General features: G+C 39.0%; 1 protein-coding gene across 1 annotated transcript in view; it reads left to right on the top strand.

The window, feature by feature from the left end:
• TRIM66 (tripartite motif containing 66) overlaps positions 1 to 20,428 on the top strand; it is a gene marked incomplete at its 3' end in the record, with an annotated part of 50,091 nt that extends 29,663 nt beyond the window's left edge. The window contains exons 11-20 of the mRNA XM_009703569.1: positions 9,827 to 10,099; positions 10,310 to 10,538; positions 13,334 to 13,394; positions 14,104 to 14,278; positions 14,955 to 15,262; positions 16,210 to 16,333; positions 17,854 to 17,928; positions 19,091 to 19,243; positions 19,841 to 20,059; positions 20,375 to 20,428. Coding sequence (XP_009701871.1) covers positions 9,827 to 10,099; positions 10,310 to 10,538; positions 13,334 to 13,394; positions 14,104 to 14,278; positions 14,955 to 15,262; positions 16,210 to 16,333; positions 17,854 to 17,928; positions 19,091 to 19,243; positions 19,841 to 20,059; positions 20,375 to 20,428 — 1,671 coding nt within the window. The remainder of the gene's footprint in view (positions 1 to 9,826; positions 10,100 to 10,309; positions 10,539 to 13,333; positions 13,395 to 14,103; positions 14,279 to 14,954; positions 15,263 to 16,209; positions 16,334 to 17,853; positions 17,929 to 19,090; positions 19,244 to 19,840; positions 20,060 to 20,374) is intronic.
• Between the last annotated feature and the right edge of the window lie 1,098 nt (positions 20,429 to 21,526).

The following is a 21,526-nucleotide window of genomic DNA, read 5'->3' on the forward strand; positions in this document are numbered from 1 at the left end:
CTTGGAAGACAGTCATAGCCTAACCTAGTGTGCATTTCCCAGTAAGATGCCTACACACTGTGCTGTAGCCAGGATCAGCAACTGTTCTGTAAGCTGATAGCCTTTAGATCTGGCTGGCATGATTGCTAAGTATGAACTGGTAAATAAATTGAAGATGTATTTCTTCACTGAGTAAATTCTGTCCAGTCCCTATCTCTATGCATTTAAGTATCAGGACTTGCTAACTACTATACTAGCAGCAGTTAATTTGAAGGGGAAAAAAAAAGAGAGAGTCAGAGATTCTGATGAAATCAGGCCTGAGAAACATCCTTCAAAATACTTGACCCAGAAATAACAACACTCATTATTAATGGAAGATGTGATGTCTGAAAGGGATATAATTCTGTTATACTCTTTCTCCTTGTTCTTCTACAAGCAGAAAAATCATAGATTTCTGTATGTCTAGAATATTTCAGCACGTAATAGAGCTGTGGTTTGATCCTTCCACCTACTGGGAGCCCCTAACTATAGAAGCAGCAGCATAAACAAAACCAGGAGGGCTCATCTTTACCAGTAGATCCTTGTTGCCTCTTGATATCACCTGTGCCGTTGAGGCAGAGAAGCTGCCTTTTACCTCTCCATACAGTTTGTTTAAAACACTCCAAACAGCACTTCATAATCTGGTTGCTCAAATCTGTTTGGTACTTCTGTGCATGACTCATGTTGTGTACCATGTAGAAGTCTTTCATGGATATTTTTTCTTGGAATTTGTGGGGGGAATATGTGGAAGAACTTGTCTTTCCTTACTAGCCCCAAAAAGGAAGTTATTTTGTCCTTCTTTAGTATGCTGCTTTGTTGACCCAACATGTTTATGATGCAATACCCATTCAGACAGTTGTTGGAGATCCTTTTGGGAATTGTAGAGACACAGAAAGGTAGTGATTACTAATGATCTGGAAGCAGCATGCAAGCCAGATTTGGAAACCACAAAGAAATCTGCCGTTGCTAACTTAATCCTGTAGATGTGATGGAATTTCTGGATCAGGCTGATGGTATCACAGCATTCTGAGATGATGCTCTTTGGTGCTGAACTTTCACATGTGGAAGCAGATCTCCCTTAACCTCTGATGATAGAACACAGGACTGAGGAAAGCTATGCAAATTTTCTACGATAGCGCTACCTTTACTTTAGGATATGACTGTAAAAATTGGAAGATGTGTGTTTAAGGCCTCAGCAAGACCATGAACCTGAGCACACATTTTTCTTGTAATGGACACACCCTCAAAGTTATTTGTGAAAATGAATGGTGATGCTAACCAACTTCAGAGACTTCTTCTACATGGATGTTGAAGAAGCTGTCCTTTGTCTTCTGGACCTGTAAAAGAAAGTTACTCCTGACAACTTAGAAAAGTCAGAAAGAGGGAAGAAAATGGAAGCAGATGTACAAGGGAGAGACTAGTGTAGTCTGATAGGAAAAGGAGGAGAAAAAAAAGGAAGAAGGGCTGATTTGTTCCTGTACAAGTTGAGAAGGTGGCAAGAGGAGGATACTCCTACAAGAAAAAAAAAAAAAGGAAATTTTTCTAATGGTGCTGAGAAGTGCATGCTCTTGTGCAGAAAGCACAGGTGTCTATTTTTTTACTTATTTCCTGGTACCTCTGCAAGAAATGAGGACATTCAACAACTATAGCACCCCATCTTTGCTTGTATTTATCTCTTGTAATGAGGTGTTTGGGATGAAGCCATAATGTACTGACAGCTCTGGCAATGGCTACTTAGAAATGATGAAGGGAAACAGCACAGTAAGGAAACCCTAGAAATATATTCTTCATAAATGCTCTTTAAAGATGTCTGACTGCTTTTGCTGACAATTAGATTAAATCTAGGTTTAAATGGGAGATTGGTTCCTATTTAAGAACAAGGGGATGTGTCTATTCATTCTCATCTCTGTTTCACCTGATTAAATATTTTCACGCTCATCTCCAGACAAAATTTACTTTCATATGGCCTGTATTCAGAACATTTCGTCTCTCTCAAGTTCTTGGAGGACATGGAAAAAGTGAATGTGGAGAAGTCTAAAATACTGCACTTGGAAAATATGGTAGAGAAAATAGCTTGAAAAACCTTTTGCTACCTGGAGGAGAACTGTATTTTGCCTTTTGGAGAATAATTGGTATTGGACTATTTGGCCTTGTGTTGCAGTTGTGCTGAACTCTGACAGCATTCATTGTGTGCAGCATTCCTAGTGGAGTAGGTAATTCTCTGGCTGCCGAGACTCTTTCATTAAAGAGAAAGCAGCGTGAACCAGGAAGTAGAAAAACTCAGATTTAACTGTTTAGTGATATGTTTGCCAAGATCTGCCAGAAAAGAAAAGCTTCCATTAGCCCAGTCGTTTCCTTTATTTTGGAGGGGGGCAAGGCTTGATTGCTCATGTAATTAAATATCTGTGCATTAATTTTGAAAGAAACAAATTGATACTATTGACTGATAACTAGATGAGTTGTCTGCATATGGGATCATATTTATGTGTGAAGCAATATAGAGTAGATGCTGTTAGTTTGGGACCACAACATTACTCAGAAATGCGGAAACCAGAAGTACGTTATTCAGAGCATTCCAGACAAGTGCTAGTGCAGCCATTACACCATGATGTGAGGAACTCGTATGCCAGGTGAGTGCCTTTGAGTTCAAAGAATGCCTGTTCAAATTATTCTGATGAGTAGTGTTTTCTGTCCCTCACATATAAAGCTGGTTATGGATGAGCAGAAGCAGAGACGCAAGGATGAAACACTTCATGCACTTGTAAAATCATAGAACCATAGAATGGTTTGGTTGGAAGAGACCTTACAGATCACCTCGTTCCAACTCCCCTGCCATGGACAGGGACACCTTCCACCAGACCAGGTTGCTCAAAGCCCCATCCAACCTGGCCTTGAACGCTTCCAGGGATGGGGCATCCACAGCTTCTCTGGGCAACCTGTGCCACTGCCTCACTACGCTCACTGTGAAGAATTTCTTCCTAATATCTAATCTAAATCGTCCCTCTTCCACTTTAAAGCCACTGCCCCTTGTCCTGTCACTACATGCCCTTGTAAAAAGTCCCTCGCCAGCTTTGTTGTAGGCCTCGTGTTACATTTCACCATCAGGACAAAAATTAGCTTTACTGAGCAGACAGAATTTTGGCTTTCCAGTCATATAAAGTAGGGTTTTCTGGCTGGTGTTGATCAGAAACATTGGCATCAAGGCTACTGCTGTCTTAAAGTTCAGAGTAATGCCTGTCTGTGCCCATCTGCTGTGTATACATGTGTGTAGTATAGTCTCTAAACATGTAACTTCACTTATGTATGGGCTTGTTTTCATTTGTTTCACTATTTTTGGAACATTAATGGTGATATTTTGTCAGCCTTTCTGTCTTCCTGTGTATTCCTCTAACTATTTTTTCTCTGTGAATTGAAATTTTTGTGCAAAATAAATGTTTCTATACTTAGACCATTGATTGTTGGATATGTCAAGTACTGCACTTGGTATAAGTTTGGACTTGATTAGCACCTTTTAAGAATGCAACACTAGAAATGGAAGTTTTCTGTCTATGTGCAAAATGGATATAATTTTCTCTTCATGCTCCTCTGTCAGTATACTTCACTCATGTAGCTGGGACCTCTGTTTTGGATTGTGGAGTTGTTCCGTCCCCACGTCTGTCAAACACCTAACCTCTCCAGTAAGAATGCCAGCAAGACAGAGGACAAATCTCAGAATAACTTTTGTGATACCTGCACTTTTGTTGTGGGGAATCATGCCAAGCTCTATCAAACAGATTTTATACAAGCTATTGAATAGCTGAGTTGCAGTGTGAAGGAACAGGTACTCAATTAGATTAACAATTTTGTGGAAAGGGTTACCAGTCTTCTGCAATGATACGGTCTTCCTGTTGCTTTTACATAGTATGATATTGAGTTATTAATTTGAGCGTAGTACTGGAGAGGTCATCTATTCTGGAGCAGAGGAGAGAATAATAAGGTTTTTTTGGCCTAATTGTGTTTTCAGGAGTAATAACGGGCATACAATCCCTGTTTTGCTTACATGTACCTAATTGTCATTTGTGGCTGTGATGAGCAAGAGGTCTAAAGGCTGCACCAAAAATGTGAAGAAATGTCATAATTACTGTACATCCATAGCACAAATTTTTAGTTTGAGCCTCAGGTGCTGCTGCAACAGACATCGGTATTATTGCAGGGCCAGCTGGATATCTCTCTTCCTCAGACTCATAAATGCACCCCTTTCCCTAGCTAGGAGCAAGGCCTTTACTTGTGGGAGGGAGGATTTCTTGTCTTGTCCAGCTGTTGGGTTGGGTCCTGGGCAGTGAAACACTCTGTACCATCACTGCTCATCCTAAAAACCTGAGTTGGGCACTTGTGGTTCTGCCTTCTGCGACAGTCATCAGTTGTGAGTAGACTGGACAGCATTTGTCAAACTTGGGTTTGGTTATGTTCCTTAGCAACCTTTGAGTGTTTCTCCCCTTGAGCTATTATTTCATCTTCTACTTAAAATAAATCTCTGAATGTGTCATGCACTGTATTAGTAAATTATTACTGAACAGCTGTGTCTGTTCATTTGTAGCTGTAGCCAAAAGCAGATGCTTAGGAAAGGGTATAAGAAACAGACAAATATAAACTGATCCTTTGATGATACACTATCCCAGCTTCAGAAAACCAGCACTTTAGGGACTTGTGTTTTGCAGCTCTTCATGGACCCCTCCTCTGTGAATTTATCTAATCCATTTTTTTGAGTCCATTTTAATATTATTGGTCTCCTCAGCATTCTGAAGCAACTGAGTTTTGCATTGCATGAGAAGTTCCTCTGTTTACTTACTTGAAGTCTCTTGCCTGATAATTCAGTAGGATGCCTTCTAGTTCTTATGCTAGGAAACCAGTGAATAATCACTCTGTATTCTCCACCTTCATAATATCTGTATTTTATAGGTAAATCCTTTTTGAGACAGGGTAACTAGAAATAGTAATCAAGGTGCAAGCACATGGAAATTTTGTATAGTACTGTAACACTCATTTTTGTATTGTTATTTTTGATTCTCAGTAAGTCTCGGCTTCTTAGTTCAAGAGGTCTGCTTGTCTCAAGCACCATAAAGTACCTGAAATGGGGAAACCCTAGAAAATATTCCGTGCCATCCAAGGAGCACTCTTGAGAGCAGTCTGAGAGAGGTTTCTGGTTTATTCCAATTATAAGCAATGGTGGCATTTCATGCAAGACTAACATAGTGACAGTTCATGGTGGAACCTCTCAGCCTCTCCTGGGACTTGATGCATGTGAACTTCTAGGCTCTGACATGCCAATGCTGCTGTTACTACAGGATTATCAGAGAGAACAGCTGATCTCAGTCTGCTGTAGGTGGCATTCTTGGATATTTTGCCCCAACACATTTGTCCTAAACTTTATTAGTGACAACTCTTCCATCTCAGTGGCAAGTGCTTAACTAATGTGTTGGTTTTTTTTTTCTTTAAAAGCATGTGAAATTTGTGGCAGAGGGATTGGGGGACACAGTGCAGGTTTTATTTTTGTTGGTATTGCACTGAGCCTGTTGTGATTACTTAGTGACTGAAAGTAATAATAATTTAATTCCTGTCCCTAGGACTTTGAATCTGAGCTTGGAACTGGGGTGGGTTTGTTGTTGCTGGTGTTTTTTTTCTAATTACTATTAATTTTAGGGGGATTAGAATTGAAGGAAATAATGATAACAGCCTGGAATTTAGGGTCCTGCAGATTCCTAAAGTATCAGAGTATTTTTTGACTTTAAAGAATTGAGCTGCTTACAGCACAAATGCGTTCATGCTTAATGCAATTAGGTACATTTCCCGAATGTTAATTTAACAAAACCTTTTCCTTTGACCTGGAAAAAAGGATAAATAAAACATGATGCTGCTTGCTCCATACAATCTCTTCCTCCTTCCGCTTTAAGCCAGCTTCAGTTTATTCAGACAAAATGTTAAGGAAGATTTGGATTCTTCTTCTCATAAAAGCGGAAAGGAAATCCTTTGGATTCTCTTCTGAAATTGGGAAATACAAATAGGAAGCATGTGTAGACTGTGTTATCAGTGCTGCTGTGCGCGGTGAGTTAAACAACTGGATTGGAGTAGTACATTTGTTTAACCTCCTAGCATAATGAGCTGCCAGGGGGATTGCTCCACTTAATAGCAGCCGTTCATTACTCTGCAACCATTTGCAGCGTGTTATTTCTCTTATAGCAAAGAGAATTGGCGGTTCCTAGTTTTAGCTTTCTTTATCTGTCACACTTAATGTCAACAGCCTTGAGACTTTGCCAAAACAATCCTAACAAATCCTAATCCCAGTGTTTCAAGGTAAGTATTTGCTTCTCAGAATTCTTCTGTATTAGTGCTGCATGTTTACACTGGACCTTTTTAAATGCAACAGTGGTCAAAGAAATATTTGAACTGAACAATATGTTTATTTTTTTGTTCTCTGAAGGCACTTTGCATGTTCTTTCTTCTTACCTTGCACTACCATAGCTATGAAATTTGTGGTAGAAGGCATTTTGGGGTGGTGATGCTGCTGCCATTATATTATAAGGATCATTAGACCAAAATTAATTACGAGACAATGAGAATTCCATTTATAATGAGACAGATATAGTTTGATGTGCCAGGCTGTACATTAAAATGTCAAAAGTTTCAAAATTAACCTAGAGCTGAAGCCACCCTCTACCCAAGAGCATAATTAATGCTTGTTGTTGTTCAAAGGGTGCAATGTAAAAGCAATAGAGCTTTTATAAAACAGAGATCAATTCTTTAAAGGCATCTCATTTGCAAAAACTAGCAGAACTGTCAAGGGAAAAGAGAAATTTTTGCTAATGGCAAAAGAAATGATTATTTTAGGGAGTGAATTAATAGGCTATTAATGAGCCTTGTTCCCAGTGCATTGTTCACTTCACACTTGACAGCAGCTCCATGGATCAGAAAGGAATGTGTCTGTTCTTAACTGTGAGTTTTAATATTTTGCACTGAAAGATCATAATGTTGCTTCATCATTAAAATAACCACAAAATTAACTTTTGCCCCAAGGGAAAGACAGATGGCAGTTTGATGGCCTCATTATTCTTTTTTCTTTTTTAACAAGAGTAAGGTTTTATATTGGCTTATATAATCTAAAAAGATCTCTGAAGAAACTGATGCTAGCTAGAAGAGTAAAAAAGATATAGCTATGTAATGCAATTGAATTTCACCTTTCTAAAAATTTGAGTTATAACAAAGTCTTAATGCGTGTGTCTATTTCTTTTTTTCTGCAGTAGGAGTCGTCCCAGTGAGTACTCCCAGCAAGTAAACTTTGCCTCACTGAAGCTAGGAGTAATCCTACCATTGTCTTAGTAGGGCTAACATTTTACCTGCAGCGTATATGGTTACACACAGATGGGTCTTCACAGGGTCAGGTCTCAATACCTAATAGATGATGGCACGCTCTTGTAACATAAGTAAAAGAAGATGCATGTAGTGATTAGAAGTGAATAGCCACAAGGTCTCCAGTTAACTTGCTATGCAGCTTTGGGTGGTGTGCCTACCATGTGTGTGCCTCAGCATGCCCATTTCCACTGCAGCACAGCTTTAGGTAGTTCCTATTGATTCAGGCAGGAATTTGGGGATGCTTTGTGCTTTTGAGAATCTGGCTAAATAAATATTTAACTACCTCGCAGGGACTTAATTAATGCTCATAATGGACTTTGAAATGAGGGGAAAAGGCAAGGCTGTTCAGTTCAAGCACAAATTCTGCTTATTTGTTTTATTTTCTGTAAGTGATATGAGAACAATTCACATGTTTAGTTTGTCATCTGAAAAAGGCTTGTGGTAAAGAGAGTGATGGAATAAAAAGGAAAATGTGTACTTGATAGGCCACATTTGTCACAGCATGTGCAGGAACCTGTCACAAGCAAATTATGACAGCAAATGAACATTTTTGATCTTTGTGGACTTCTTTAGGATGTGTGACCGTGAAAGCTGGATTCCTTTCTGACCTACATATGTTCCTTTGGTTTGAAACCTGAGCATTCTTAGGAAGGCTCTGTCAGACAGAGTACATGGAAAATGCGTTTCCTCATTTGCTGTGTTCCAGTTTTCAGCTCACATGTAAGGTAGGAAGAACGTGTTTGACTGGTTCCAGCTGGTTCTGAGAAGTTATTATGGCTCAGACAGCTTAGATTCAGGGACATTCATTTGCGTCAAGAGGAGGAAAATGGCCGATACCCTGGCTGCAGAGGCCCAGTACTCTCTGGCATGCCTTCTACACAAAAGGACTGTTTAAAACAGACTTACCAGAGCACTGTGTGGTAGAATGGCACAAACCTTCCCTAGCACTGCAGAAGAGCTAACCTCTTTCTGTCTCAAATGCAGGCTGTTTTGTCTCATTGAATGTAAGTGGTCACTGTTCAGGCAAAGCTCCTACTGTAGCATCTATTGCAAATTGAGGAAAAGCAAATTAAATTACATCCTTAGGTGGAAATTAATGTTTGTGGGCAGAGTGTTCTAGCACATAGGTGATATGCATTGCAAGCAGAGGAATTCAAGACTGACTTCTTTGGCATTATGTAGGATTTACACAGGCACAACTGACAGTCTACTGTCTTTACCACTGTTGGATTAAGACGGACAAAGGTATCAAAATCCAAAATGGAGTAACAGTGGAGAAAAATACCAATTAAATTCAGGAAATGTGTCCAGTCTCAGATTCACTTCTAAGTCACAGGCCCCTAGCAGAAAAATAATAATGAAATTAAACTCTGATTCACAGGCAATCAACACGTTTCTTTTCTAGATTTGTATTGCAATGAGTGCTACTTACTGTATTGCAGTCAAATGAAAAGGATTTATTCACTCAATTATCAAGGGTGAAACACCAATGAATGATGAAATAAATGGAAAATTATATATTCAAGTGACACAGATTGCATACTTCTTAAGACTGCTTATATTTGCTTCATATGGATGCTAGGTGAGTCCTGATTTCAGTACAGTCACACACTCCTGGATGTAAGGCAGCTTAAGGAAGTCGCCTCAATGGGTGGATTTGCTTTGTATTGCATAACAGTATTTGTGTGGTTTTGACAGTGACAAATCGTGAGACAGCAGGAAATGCAGCTTGCTAAAACTGTTTCAGAGACTGTGGTAAATATTTTCTTTCTTTGGAAACTAGATGTGTACATCCTTCCTCATTAGTAGATGTAGGATGTTTCTGGATTTATACTATGTTATTTAAAGGGCAAGTGCCTTAGGTTTTAATGGAACAGACTCACTAACTAGTGAAGTTTTCCGCATCATGAACAGTAACAATAGTTTCATCCACTTGTGTTAGATCTGAATCTTATTTCTTCTGAATAAAGTGATCTGATGATTTTTTTAATAAAATGGTAACGTTTCTAATCTGAATCTTATTTCTTCTGGAATAACTCAACGGAAGCTAGTAGGGTTTATATCAAGGATTGATTTAGTACAATATTCTACATGCTCAGATTTCACATTCATTGTAGGGAGTTAAAAATCAAGATCCCTTGAACTGATCAAAAGAAGGCATTTTTTGTAAATCACGGAAGAGTAACCTAGGTGTCTCCTTTTCCAGTTGTCAGTTTTAATGGTGGAAACTCTAAAGCTTTTGGAAATGGTATAAGATTACAATAGATACTTTCAAGCTCTTGTGACACAACTGGTTGATTACGTATAGCTGAAACAGAGTATCCCATCCACTATAGAAAGAGCAGTAGCATTTTGCTGCTGAAAAGCTTATTAACATATTGGGTTTTTTTTCTTTCTTTCTTTCTTTTTTTTTTTTCCACAGTGCTCATCATCCTTAAGCGTTGTGGACTTTTCAAACTGTTTAGAAATGGAATTACCTTCAACAAGGTTATCTAGCTTGGTCGATCCACAGATGCAAGGTGCAGCCGCTGTAGCACCTGGGCCATCCCCAAATGCCCTTTGTGACTGTGATACTCCACCGGAGTTGGTGCCTAGCTACAGCTTGGCATTGGACAGAGCTCCAAGTGACCTGAGCCCTGGGGCTGCCTCTGGCCTCGCACCAGGTGATGCACTCCAGGGCAGCGCTAAGTGCAAGGTAGGAATCGCTCAAACTCCTCTGCTGAAAGGGAATCCACGTTCATTGATAGCACATGCTATTGTTAGTCAGTCAGTCAAAGGCAGATATTTCAGTAAGTAAGGTTTTCCTTATCTGGTATTTGAAGACTGATTACAAATTATTTTCTTATGATGGAAAGAAAGAAAACTAATAATAAAATTTGACTTTTTTCTTTTTTTCCCTCTGAAGCTGGAAAATGAAGACTTCAGTACTGTAGATAATTCCCCAGAAAACAGCTTGGCTACTGCTGGGCAAGATGTAGTTAATGAATTAACTCTTTCTATGCAAAAAGTGCTGGAAGAACCTATTAATCTTTCAATCAAAAAATCTCAACATTGCAGTTCTCCTTCTGAACTGATCAGCAGCACTTCCTTCCTGCCTGTGAATGCCAGAATGAGACAACTTAGAAACAAAGAAGGTACCAGGCTTTTCATTATTTCATTTAGGTTTTTGGTCTGTCTGTCTGTCTCAGCACTGTGCATTGCAAGCATTGCAAAGCAGTGTGCTTATTAATGTACTTACATATAAATATGCTTTTCCAGCAAGCTTCAAATATTATCAGAGTACTTAATCCAATGGAAAAGCGTATTTGATCACATTTGTGGAGGAAAAACATGGAAATGATATGCCTTGAATTTGTAACATTCTTCATCTATGAACCAGAAATGAGTGTGTCTGTGTGAAGTACCTGGAGCATTAGTTCTCTTAGCATTCCTCTTAATGAGACCTGCAGTTATGACTATTGAAGAGCTGGTTTGAAGAGTCCAAATTCAATTAAAAAAAAAATTACTTCCAAAATGTAATGTGCCTTCTGCTAAGTCCTTCAAATTAGTAGCATAGCAAATTTTTGTTAGGTTAATATATTGCACAGTTTGTGCTTTTGCTTGGCTCTATCTGCTGTGGAACATTCCCTTCAGCCAAGGCCTATTTCTTCAGCCTTAATGGAGAATTAGACCTTACTTAACTCCTTTTCATTGGCAAATTGCCAGCATCCTTGTGCTACACTGCAAAGCCTCATCCCTGCAAACTCTAAAAGTCAATGGAACTATTCATGCAAGCAAGGGATTGCAGAAGCAAGCTGTTATCCTGTGACTTATGCCAGTATTTGGCTGCTTTTCTCTGTAAAAGATGAATTAATATTTCTATGTCTGTGCTGTATTTTTATTCAGAGAATTCTAATTAGTACAAAGGAGGCCTAGCTCAGTGAGCCAAGGAAATGTATTTGTCTTCTCTTATATGTACTATGCCAAATTGTGACAATTATGCCACAATCATTTCTGTGAGTTTTAAGAATCAGGAATCAGGCGCACCCCTAAAAAGCTGTGCCTTAGGCTTAAGCAGCTTTGTAGTATCTGGTTTGGGTCGTGTGATGCTACACACAGAAAGCAGCCCCAACATGCAGAGTCTCGCTATCTATAACAGATGCTACAAATTTGCTCTGCACAATGCACAGATCCTGTTGTGCAAGGCGATGGGAAGACTAGAGCACTGAATTCAATGCTGCCCCCTTTTCACAGGGAAGGATCAGGAGAGAGCAATTCCCATCCTGCTCTGACCGCTCAAAGGCGTGCAGTGAGGGGAGACCTGAGGAGATACAGTCACTCTATGCAGTGTGCACCAGTGAGAGAGAGATTACAAAGGCACCCTTATCTTTGCTACTGGCTCTCAGTAGGACTTACTGGCTTCAGCCAAACCCCACTGCTTCTGGTATATATCTCCAATGACTCATCCTTTTCTAATATCAAATCTCAACATTTCAGCTTAATTTACAACAAAATACTTCTTATCCTAGCCCCAAGGGATGTGATAAAAATTGTACATAATTTCATCTTTTTCCCTCTTACAGCCACTTTTCTTCTTGTCATGGCTTGTGTAAACACTCTCTGCTCCCCTTCTCTTTCCTAGACTAAACAAATCTGATGGTTTCAGTCTCTCCTCATTGGTCAGGGTTGTGATTTTTTAAAACCACCTCATTCCTGATGTGCTATTCTGGGTTCTCTGTGATTAAGCAGTGCTGCCCGCAGCCAAATGCAGTGCTGCCACAGAGGCCTCTGGGGTGCCATGCAGAGCCAGGGTATCAACTTCTTGTGTTTCGCATTCCTCACTACCGGTAATACACTGCAGAATGGCATTTGCCTTTTTTGCAGCAGCATTACATGGTTGACTTGCATGTAGTGAGTAGTCCGCATTAACCCTTAGTTCCTTCTACAAAGCAGTTCCCTAGTCAGTTATTTTCCTTTGTGATTACATTCATCTGATCCTTTATAAGCATAATACTTACAGTTATCTGAATTCAATCTTACTGATTTAGGAGTTTGTTTTTCCTGTGCCTGGGAACAACAGAGTATCTTAGAGGCACATAACTTTCAAGCCATGGGTTAGGTATCATTGACCTGAGCTACATTTTCTTTAAAAAACCCATGTTTTCCTGCCACTCACTTATCTCCAGATAGCCATGATATTTGGTTTGTTTTCTTGTTAGTATTGCCTACGTCAAACTAATTCCTAATTTGTCAGTGGACTTGTATTTATGAGGTCATCCCCTGGGGCATTCATTTCTACCCCATCCCATCTCTCCAAAGTTGTTTTGTTACTCTTGTGTCTAGTACCAGTCAAGAGCTACAGTTACTTGCATTTTATATAATGGATAGTTTTGAATTCCTGTGTTTATGTGTTACATATGTTGGAGGATAGAGAGGACTCATACCATGTAGCTTTCGTCCCTCAGTGGCAGATGTGAGACACAATTTCCTTCCTGTTTTCAGGTAACTAGAATTATCCAGAAGCTTCTTAGCATGGAGCAGGAAACTGCAGAGACTTCCTGAGCCTCAGGGGTTCGGACCTCAGGAGGAGGTCTGTTTTTCTCAAGTGATGGCTGTATAACAAAGAGGGTTACTTATGTTGTTCCATGTACATGGCTGTGTGCATATATAATTCCCTGGGAATGTAACCATTTTGACAAAATATTTTGGAAAGGCTCCTCATATTCAGTACAGAATCTGTGGTTAAAAGCAAAGAGAAAGACAAAGACTGTATCCCAGAATAGAAAATAGCACACACATTTTCTATACATATAGATGAAATGATTCCATAACTCACTTATGATATCATATTAAACACCAGTCAGAAGTACATGAATATTGAAGTACTTTCTACCCTAATCTAACTCTGATATTCTAAATATTTTATTCATTTTCTTATCTTCTGTTCCAGATTCCAATAACTGTGAAAAGGAACATTTTGAAATGGATATGAAAAGCAATCCGAATGTCAGGTAACAGAGTATTTTTTTATACAAAAGCACTGGCCATGAAATTTTATGCATGTATTTAGAAAATTTGTAATACTTAATGGAGAACTTAAAAAGAATGCAAGATTCTTTACAGATAATAATTCTGAAAGTTGTAAAGTATTCTCTTAAACTTGAAAACAACAATTTAAAAGAAGTGGTGAGTTCATGTATTTTTGTTATTCTGTGTAATTTTCTAGAATGAATAAATATTTGCGAACTTATCTCACTTGAACAGTTAGAAACTGTTTAACCCCAATTAAACCTAAAAAATATAATCAGAACAGGTTTAACATTATCTCAACAATTTTATAAAATTTTGTTTTCAGCTACTGCTGTGATATTTCAAAGTAAAGTTGATGATGTGCTGTGTTCCTGCTTGAAGCCAGCCACCCTGAAAAGTATCAAGCATGACTTAAATTGGAATAATTAAAAATATATGAAGCAGGACAAAGTTTTATCACAGAAGTTAGTAATGCATTTACACATATGATTAATTTAAAGTGACTGCATTCACATTTCTTAAAAATTGGCGTGTGAAAAAACATCCAGACTTTCAGCGTTTAGCCCGCAGAGTCACAGTTACAAAGGAGAAGGAGCACAAACAATAGTGCAGGAAAAATGTTGAAACTGACTAGGGAGGAGAATTTTGTGGGATCTGACTGAATGTAACTGTGTGTCATTTTGATTGTAGAACTGGCCCTAAGGAGCAGAAGATCCCCTATGTGCGACTGGAACGTCTGAAAATATGTACATCAGAAGCAGGGGAGCTCCCGGTGTTTAAGCTCCACCCACAGGACAATGAGCAGGAGGGCGATTTCCTTCTGCTAATTGAATGTGGGACCCAGTCTTCAAGTATGTCTATACAGGTGAGTGGAATTTCCTTGAGACTTTATCTGCTTTCTCCTCTTTATCCCACTGGCTTGTACCCACAGTTTCTGAAAGTTATTATACATTAAACAAGTCTGTTGATTCATTTCACTCTCGGACAATTCTGTGACGGGTTGAAGTAATAGAAAATGCAGCTTCTAGTTCACTGTGTAGCTCCCTGATACTTCCATTTCTGAGAGGTCTGTCTCTGGGATTGGATAGCTGTAGTGTTTTTATGTTCTAGCAGACAACCTGGCTTGTCTGTCTAGTTACAAATATAGGATAAATAGCTTAAAACTGACCCGAATGCATATTTGAGTGATAGGAACCAATTCCAGAAATCACAGGGAACAAAAAACTCTTTTTTTTTTTTTTGACCTGTTTAATGTAAAATTTGCAAATAAGATCGTAAAGTATCCTGTTTCTGTCATCTGTGATGTGAAATCTGTACAGCTCTCTCACAGTCCTATCACATTGTGGTATGTGGAGGAAATGACTTGACCAAGGTGGTCTGGCCAGCCAGTAGCAGATGTTGAGCTGAGCGTGGGCCTGCTGAGTGCCCTCTCCAGTAGAGTTGACTGCAGAGAAACCGTTTTGTCTGCAGATAACCATTGCTGTTATATGCTTCTATATGAAAATGACGATTCAGTGATCCCAGATTTTTCTTCCTTCAAGATAAATAAAGATAGTCCACCTGAAGGACTGAAATCCAAAGAGAAGAACTCAGAGGACAGAAAGGTTCTCATATCCCAGGCTGCAGGACAGACACGATCTCCTCCTGTAGATACTCCGTTTGTTGATCAGAAGCTCAGCAATGGCAGCTCTATCATGAAAAAATCTCCAAGTACTCAGGAAGTCAATCCAATTGAAAATGAGGATTTCTGTGCTGTGTGTCTTAATGGAGGAGAACTATTGTGCTGTGATCACTGCCCCAAGGTCTTCCATCTCTCCTGCCATGTTCCAGCCCTGCTCAGCTTTCCAGTGTGAGTATATATGACATTTCGCTAACGTGCTCAATTTCTGCGCACTGCCTTGGGGCAGAATATATCCTCAGGGATGTATGTGTCAACCTTACACAAGGGCAAGGACTGCATCTCTCACTTTTTTGTTACTTTTCTTGCAAAGGAAAGAATTGTCTTACACACTAGGAACTAGATCAATTATTCACAAGAACTGTTTCCAGCCATGTATGCCCTTTCTACAGTTAGCTGGCCAGTACGACAAAGGTGGCGGCAAACCTGAGCTTTAAAAACATTCTTATGACTTAGTGGAGAAAAATAAAAAAACGTCCCTTAACTGAATTTGTGTATTCATAGTTCTTTAATATACCTTCACCTATAGTTATTCAGGCCCTGATGTTGCAGAATTGCCTCACTGCCTTCATGAAATTCTTCAAGAGCTTTCTGAAAATGGATCTACTAGGAGAGACACTTATGCCCATGCAGAATTGTGTCTGTTTGGTTTAAGAACCTGTGTACTAGCAAACATTATGACCTTTTCTGATATTGTTGATTTCTTAGATAAATATGTCAATTATCATATCAATTGATAATAAATATATCAATTATCAAATGGATCAAAAGGTTTTGTCTTGTGACTCAACTGTTGGCTATTTTTCCTTAATACCTTTTTTCAAAAACAGCGCTTGAATTAATGCAGCTGCACACACTGCTGGTACATGATTTCACACACTTACTATTTTGTCTGTTTCTCTGTGACAGAAAAAGTGCAATGAGTAGAATCTAAAATGATTACACTTTTAATTAGATTCGAATCTCTTGAAGAACATCTAGTACCGTGGGCTTCAGATTGCCTGCTATTGTAATACCAGTTCAGGATGAGACTTGTTTCCAAATACAGTGGTCTCCGAGGTTATTTGGCAAGGTTGCTGACATAATTTGACACAAGTTTTTGGTTTCTTGTTTTGCAGGGGAGAATGGGTGTGCACGCTTTGCCGTAATCCAGTGAAGCCGGAGGTAGAATATGACTGTGAAAACAGACGCTACAGCCACAGCTATAATGCACGATGTGGCCTTGATGACTATGACCAGAAGGTGGGAATAACTATAAATTGTACTATTTAGAAAAGGATATATGGTCTCAGCATGAGGCTCTGCCTTTTCATTGGAAAGATGACTGTTTTGACTTGGTTGCTCCTTGGATGTTTCAGAGAGTAGTAAATACAACAAAAGCATTGTTAGTATTTAGTTATATCATTCTTTTCTATCGAGGCATTGCTGTTCAATTTTAAAATTAATGGCATGTTATAGAAACATGAAACAGGCAAATCTGGTATTCCTTTCTCCTTTGAACACAGAAGTCACACTCGGCAGCAGAGCAAGCTTCCCTGAATCAACTTTGCCTGGCTTTCTGCCACTAAATCTCTTTTCTTTAGGACTTGGCACCTTCTCAGACATCTGCTTAGGCCAATTGGAATGACATTTTTGTGATGTAGAGACTTTTTGACTTTCAGTTGGATTGAAATCATCATACAGTCTTCTTATGTACCATTAATCCCCTTGAAGATGACATTTAGGCACTGTTAACTCAGCCTAGATGAAAGCTTATCTCTTTACATCTCCATTACCAGTTTCCTCTACCAAATCTCCCATGAAAAAATTGCCTTTTCCTAAAGTCCATTTGGTACTTGGAAGCCACAAGTTCCACATAAATGTCCTGCTTATATTGGTGACAGCTGGACAGGGAGGCCAAGTCCACACTGCTGAGTGCAGATGCTGAGCTGGCTCTGCACAAATGAAGCCTAGAGCAAGGCAGTGGTCTAGTCTGGGCACCCTACATAAAGACAACAGCAGTGGTCCTCAGAGCACTGGGGCCCCTTGGCAAGGCCTGTGAGCATAGCCACAGCACTGCTCAGATTCATGTATGCTGTTTCCAGACCTGAGCTACTCTGTCCATAAAGAGCTGGACATAACTTCTTGATGTTGATGTGATCCCTATTTCTATCGGATTGGGTGCAACTGGCCAGAAATAGTTGGGATCTGAGTCTTGATTAGTGAGGTTCTATTTAGAAAATGGATTTGATTAGAAATTTCATTGCTTGTGAGCAAACATGGCTTATAATGTTTATGTATTGGTTTTTTTTTTAATCAGTGAAAAAAACAGAGTAGTATAAGTATTTTACAAGTTCATGATGATTAAACAGAACTGTTTTCATACAGTACTACCAACTACATAACTTAATCCATTTGTATGAATGGGTATGAACAGTGCTGCTGCTGTTCTTTTAGTCAAGAGCCAAGGAATAGATATGGAGTGCAGAAGGGAAATACTGATAGTGATGAATTCCCAAGAGTTTCCGGGAAAGATACATGCATACAAAAATTTTTATGTAGTGTTTCGTCTCTTGCATTTCTTGACTATCCTCACTTTCAAAACTATAAAAATGCTATGAGGCAAAACGTCCCCCAGGTTAGAGTGAAGTGTGCTGTTTTGTGTCAGAAATGCACACACTACATGAAAAATCCCCTTGTTATTAGTATGATTCATTAACTAAGGGCAAGAATGAAACTCACTTGTTTTGAATTAAAATGTGTTTCAAATTTGGCTCCTACAGAAGTGTGAAAAGCTGCTGCTTTCCTTGTTCTGCAGTAGTATGAGCCTCCCGTTCCATGAACCTGTCAGCCCCCTGGTAAGTAGAGCACAGGCCTGGGTCAGAGGAAATCCAAAGAATACTCTGCCACACCTTGGGAGTTTCTCCTTTGTCTTCTTGAAAGATATTCATTAGCTTTTTTTCTGAACAGTATTGTGTCCTAGGGAAGGACAGGTATTTCCCTCTTGCAAGTGCTTTGAAGGTGCCAGGTCAGAGGCAGGTAAATGCTGGCCAATGTTCTCAGGCCAGGTTTGGGTGCCAGTTTAAGATGCTGGTAGGATACTGAAAGTGTATGAGGGGTTCCAGTGATTAAGAAAGCTGCCTTGCTGCATACGTGGAGAATGTTGCACTGCCATAAGAGAAGTCTGCTTTAGAAATAACCCTGGACTCCCACTTTTCTGGTCTTTTGCACAAAAGTGGTAATATCATGGTGTTCAGGGGAAGATGTAGACGCTGCTGTTTCATCCATGTCCTCAACATTTGCAACATTAAGTGGCTATTTTAAGGAAGATGTAGATTCATGCTATTGTGACAATAGAACACAATGTGAAAAAAGTTGGAGGAGGAAAATGAGAGAAAGAAAAAACAGGTTTTATGTGAAGGAATAGTCCAAATAACAACATAAAAAAAATTCCACCTAATAAAGCTTGCAATGAACTTACGGAACACATTACCTAACAAGTAAATTTTGACCCAGAAAGATTTAAGGAGTGGGATATCCTAGTAGCCGGTGCCCATTGAAAAAGACTTCTGTTGAACTTAAAAAAAAGTACATAGTAGCATATTTTTAGTCACTCTTGGCAGACTATTTCCCACAGTATCAGTTGCTAGTATCTCAGCACATTATTTTTATAACTTCTTGGGGGAAATGTTAGCTAATTGTCAATATTACATATATTATTAATATTGTTTAAAGACAACATTTATATCTGGGGATAAAATTTAGAAAGTGCAAATAGCAGAGTAGTAACCGAAGTGTGCTATTTTTCAAGATCAACCTTGCAAGCAAAGATATTTTTAATCAAACCAAAAAGCACCCAGGAAGATGATGTGCAAGTGTAGGCACCAAAACACTTAAGCTCTCTTCCTTAATGCAAGGAATCTGCTGCAGTGACTTCTGTCCAAACTTGGATAGAAGTCACTGGAGAGAAAATGTTTTAGTTAAAAAAGTTACATACCTCTGTTTTATTTATTAATGCAGGCACGGCATTATTATCAGATCATCAAAAGGCCGATGGATTTGTCAATCATACGAAAAAAGCTGCAAAAAAAGGAGAAGTCCCACTATTCTGCACCTGAGGAACTTGTGACTGACGTGCGTCTCATGTTTTGGAACTGTGCAAAGTTCAATTACGTAGGTTTCTAATATGCATGGATGGGGGGATACAAACCAGAGGGTGCTTTTTCAAGCCGTCGCACTGGTGTAACTATTAGTTCCATTGACATCAGATAGAGGATTGGGATAAACAGAAGTATTAATCAGTTTTACTCTTTGGAAATTATTTTTCTTTTAAATGACAGAAGTGGAGATATATATGGATCTAAGAACTTGAGATACATATGGATCTAAAATTAAAGAGAAACATCTTGGCAGACAACTTTTCAGAATGATGCTGAGTTTGCTGTGAGAAGCAAGTCATAGCCAGCAAAATAGCTATGGAAAATTCAGGAGCATAGAAATTCCTAAGCAATGACGACTGCTATTCTTTCTAGTTCACTGCACATCTCTTTTTCTTAGAGGTGCAGAAACATGTTCCTTAATAGCAGCATCTGTTTTTTACTTACATTGTAAATGCAGAGGGACTAATGGGCTGTAGAAAGTGCACAGGAGACTAATGGAGATGTAGCAGACAGAACCAAGGTGAGACATTAGGGTAGGTTACTTATTTGGTTTTGATCCTTGATGATTTCTATGTGCGGCAACACTGAAGGGTTATTTCTTCTCTTGCAGCCAGATTCAGAGGTTGCTGAAGCTGGACGATGCCTAGAGGTATTCTTTGAGGGCAAACTGAAGGAGATTTATCCAGATAGGTATTTTCCTTCAATGCAACATGAAGACTCTGATTCTGAAGAAGTGGAGAGTCAGAATACCAAAATGTCGCCCCAAGATTTTCAGTGGCCATCATATGGACAAGAATGCATTCAGCCTAAAAGGAGACGGCGCCATGCTGTAAGAATGCAAAAGCAAAAGCATTTGGTTGCTAAGTGGCCACCCTGCTAATTCTGTTTACAGCTGCTGATGGGAAGTTTTGACAGGGCTGTGTGGGAAAACTGTCAAGCTTCTATCACAGATATGTGATCAGTTCTACAATTTTATGTCAAGATCCTCTGAGTGGAATAAAGAGTCAGTTGTGTATAAATGTGTGAGCATGAACAAATGAAGTCTCTGAGGCCACACAGTTATCCTCCCAGCAGAAAACTCTGACAAGATTTTAAAAAAGACTAAGCCCTCTAGCTATTCACTGTTTATTTCCTTTGTACACAGGAAAGTGACAAAACTAAGAGAATGATGTTTCAGCCAGCTAACAGCCTTCCTCATGTATGACCTCCTCAAGATACGAGATTTGCTATGAGGAATCCAGCAGCATAACTGACAGAGTTAAGGTGTGTGGGAGGAAAGCAAAGCACTCGGACTGTTTATTTAAACTCTCCTAATCTGCTGACCATATGCCTTATTTCTAGATCTTGTGGATAGATAACAGATCCAAAGTGTCTGAATCTGTCAATATTCAATCTGTTAAATCATATATATGTTTTGCAGTGCTTACACTGAAGTACTAATGTTTTGGTGATAGGTAATGATGATTAATAATAAAAGTAAGATGCTAATAATATCTAATACTGCAGTACCCTTTTTATAATCTGTTCAACGTGACATCTCTATTTTATAGAGCACGGGTAACCATGTAATAATCTTGCAACCTCAGTGTGAATGTTGGCCATGCTTTGTGATAAATACGATATGTAGTCATAGAAGCCGTAATCCTGTTGTCTTATTCAATTATTTTTCTGGGAGCTTGACTGCTCAAGGCCTATGAGATACAGTCTAATGTGATGATCTGATTAGCTGTTTCTTTTGAAGCAAAGCATTTTCATTAAATCACGAAAGAATAAGTGCTAATACTGCAGCTCTGTGTGAGCTGTTTCTGAGTGCGTACTGAGTGCTCTGTTTGCAAGGAGTGATTCTTCCTGTATCTAATTCATGCTTGGTACAGCAGTGTGCGTTTCTTGGGTCTCAAAGGTAGCATTTTTATACAACCCAAGCCAGTTGTTTTTCTTTAAAGCAGATATTGGAATTCAGTAAATTAACTATGAAGCAAATTACATGGTTATAGAACTGCCTATAAAATAACGTCATATATTCCTGATTTTGTCTTTGCTTATTTATGTAGTTGTGATTACCGACAGTGCTAGAAGATGTTGATAATGTGTACATGTAGAAGCTCAAACAGAATGAAAGGATGTCTAAGATTTTTTTTCCCCCCCTAAATTCCACAATGTATTGGCAAAACACCACCAAGGTCCAGAAGAGCAATTTTTAGAGTTCACTTGAAAAAAGGGTAGCATGTAATTGTAAAGCTTGAAGGGTGGGGTAGGTAAAAAGTCATGGCACCTGATCAGAGAGTGATGGTTTGCA

The sequence above is a fragment of the Cariama cristata genome, unplaced genomic scaffold (assembly GCF_000690535.1).
Source record: "Cariama cristata isolate BGI_N322 unplaced genomic scaffold, ASM69053v1 scaffold24057, whole genome shotgun sequence".
Lineage (NCBI taxonomy): Eukaryota > Metazoa > Chordata > Aves > Cariamiformes > Cariamidae > Cariama > Cariama cristata.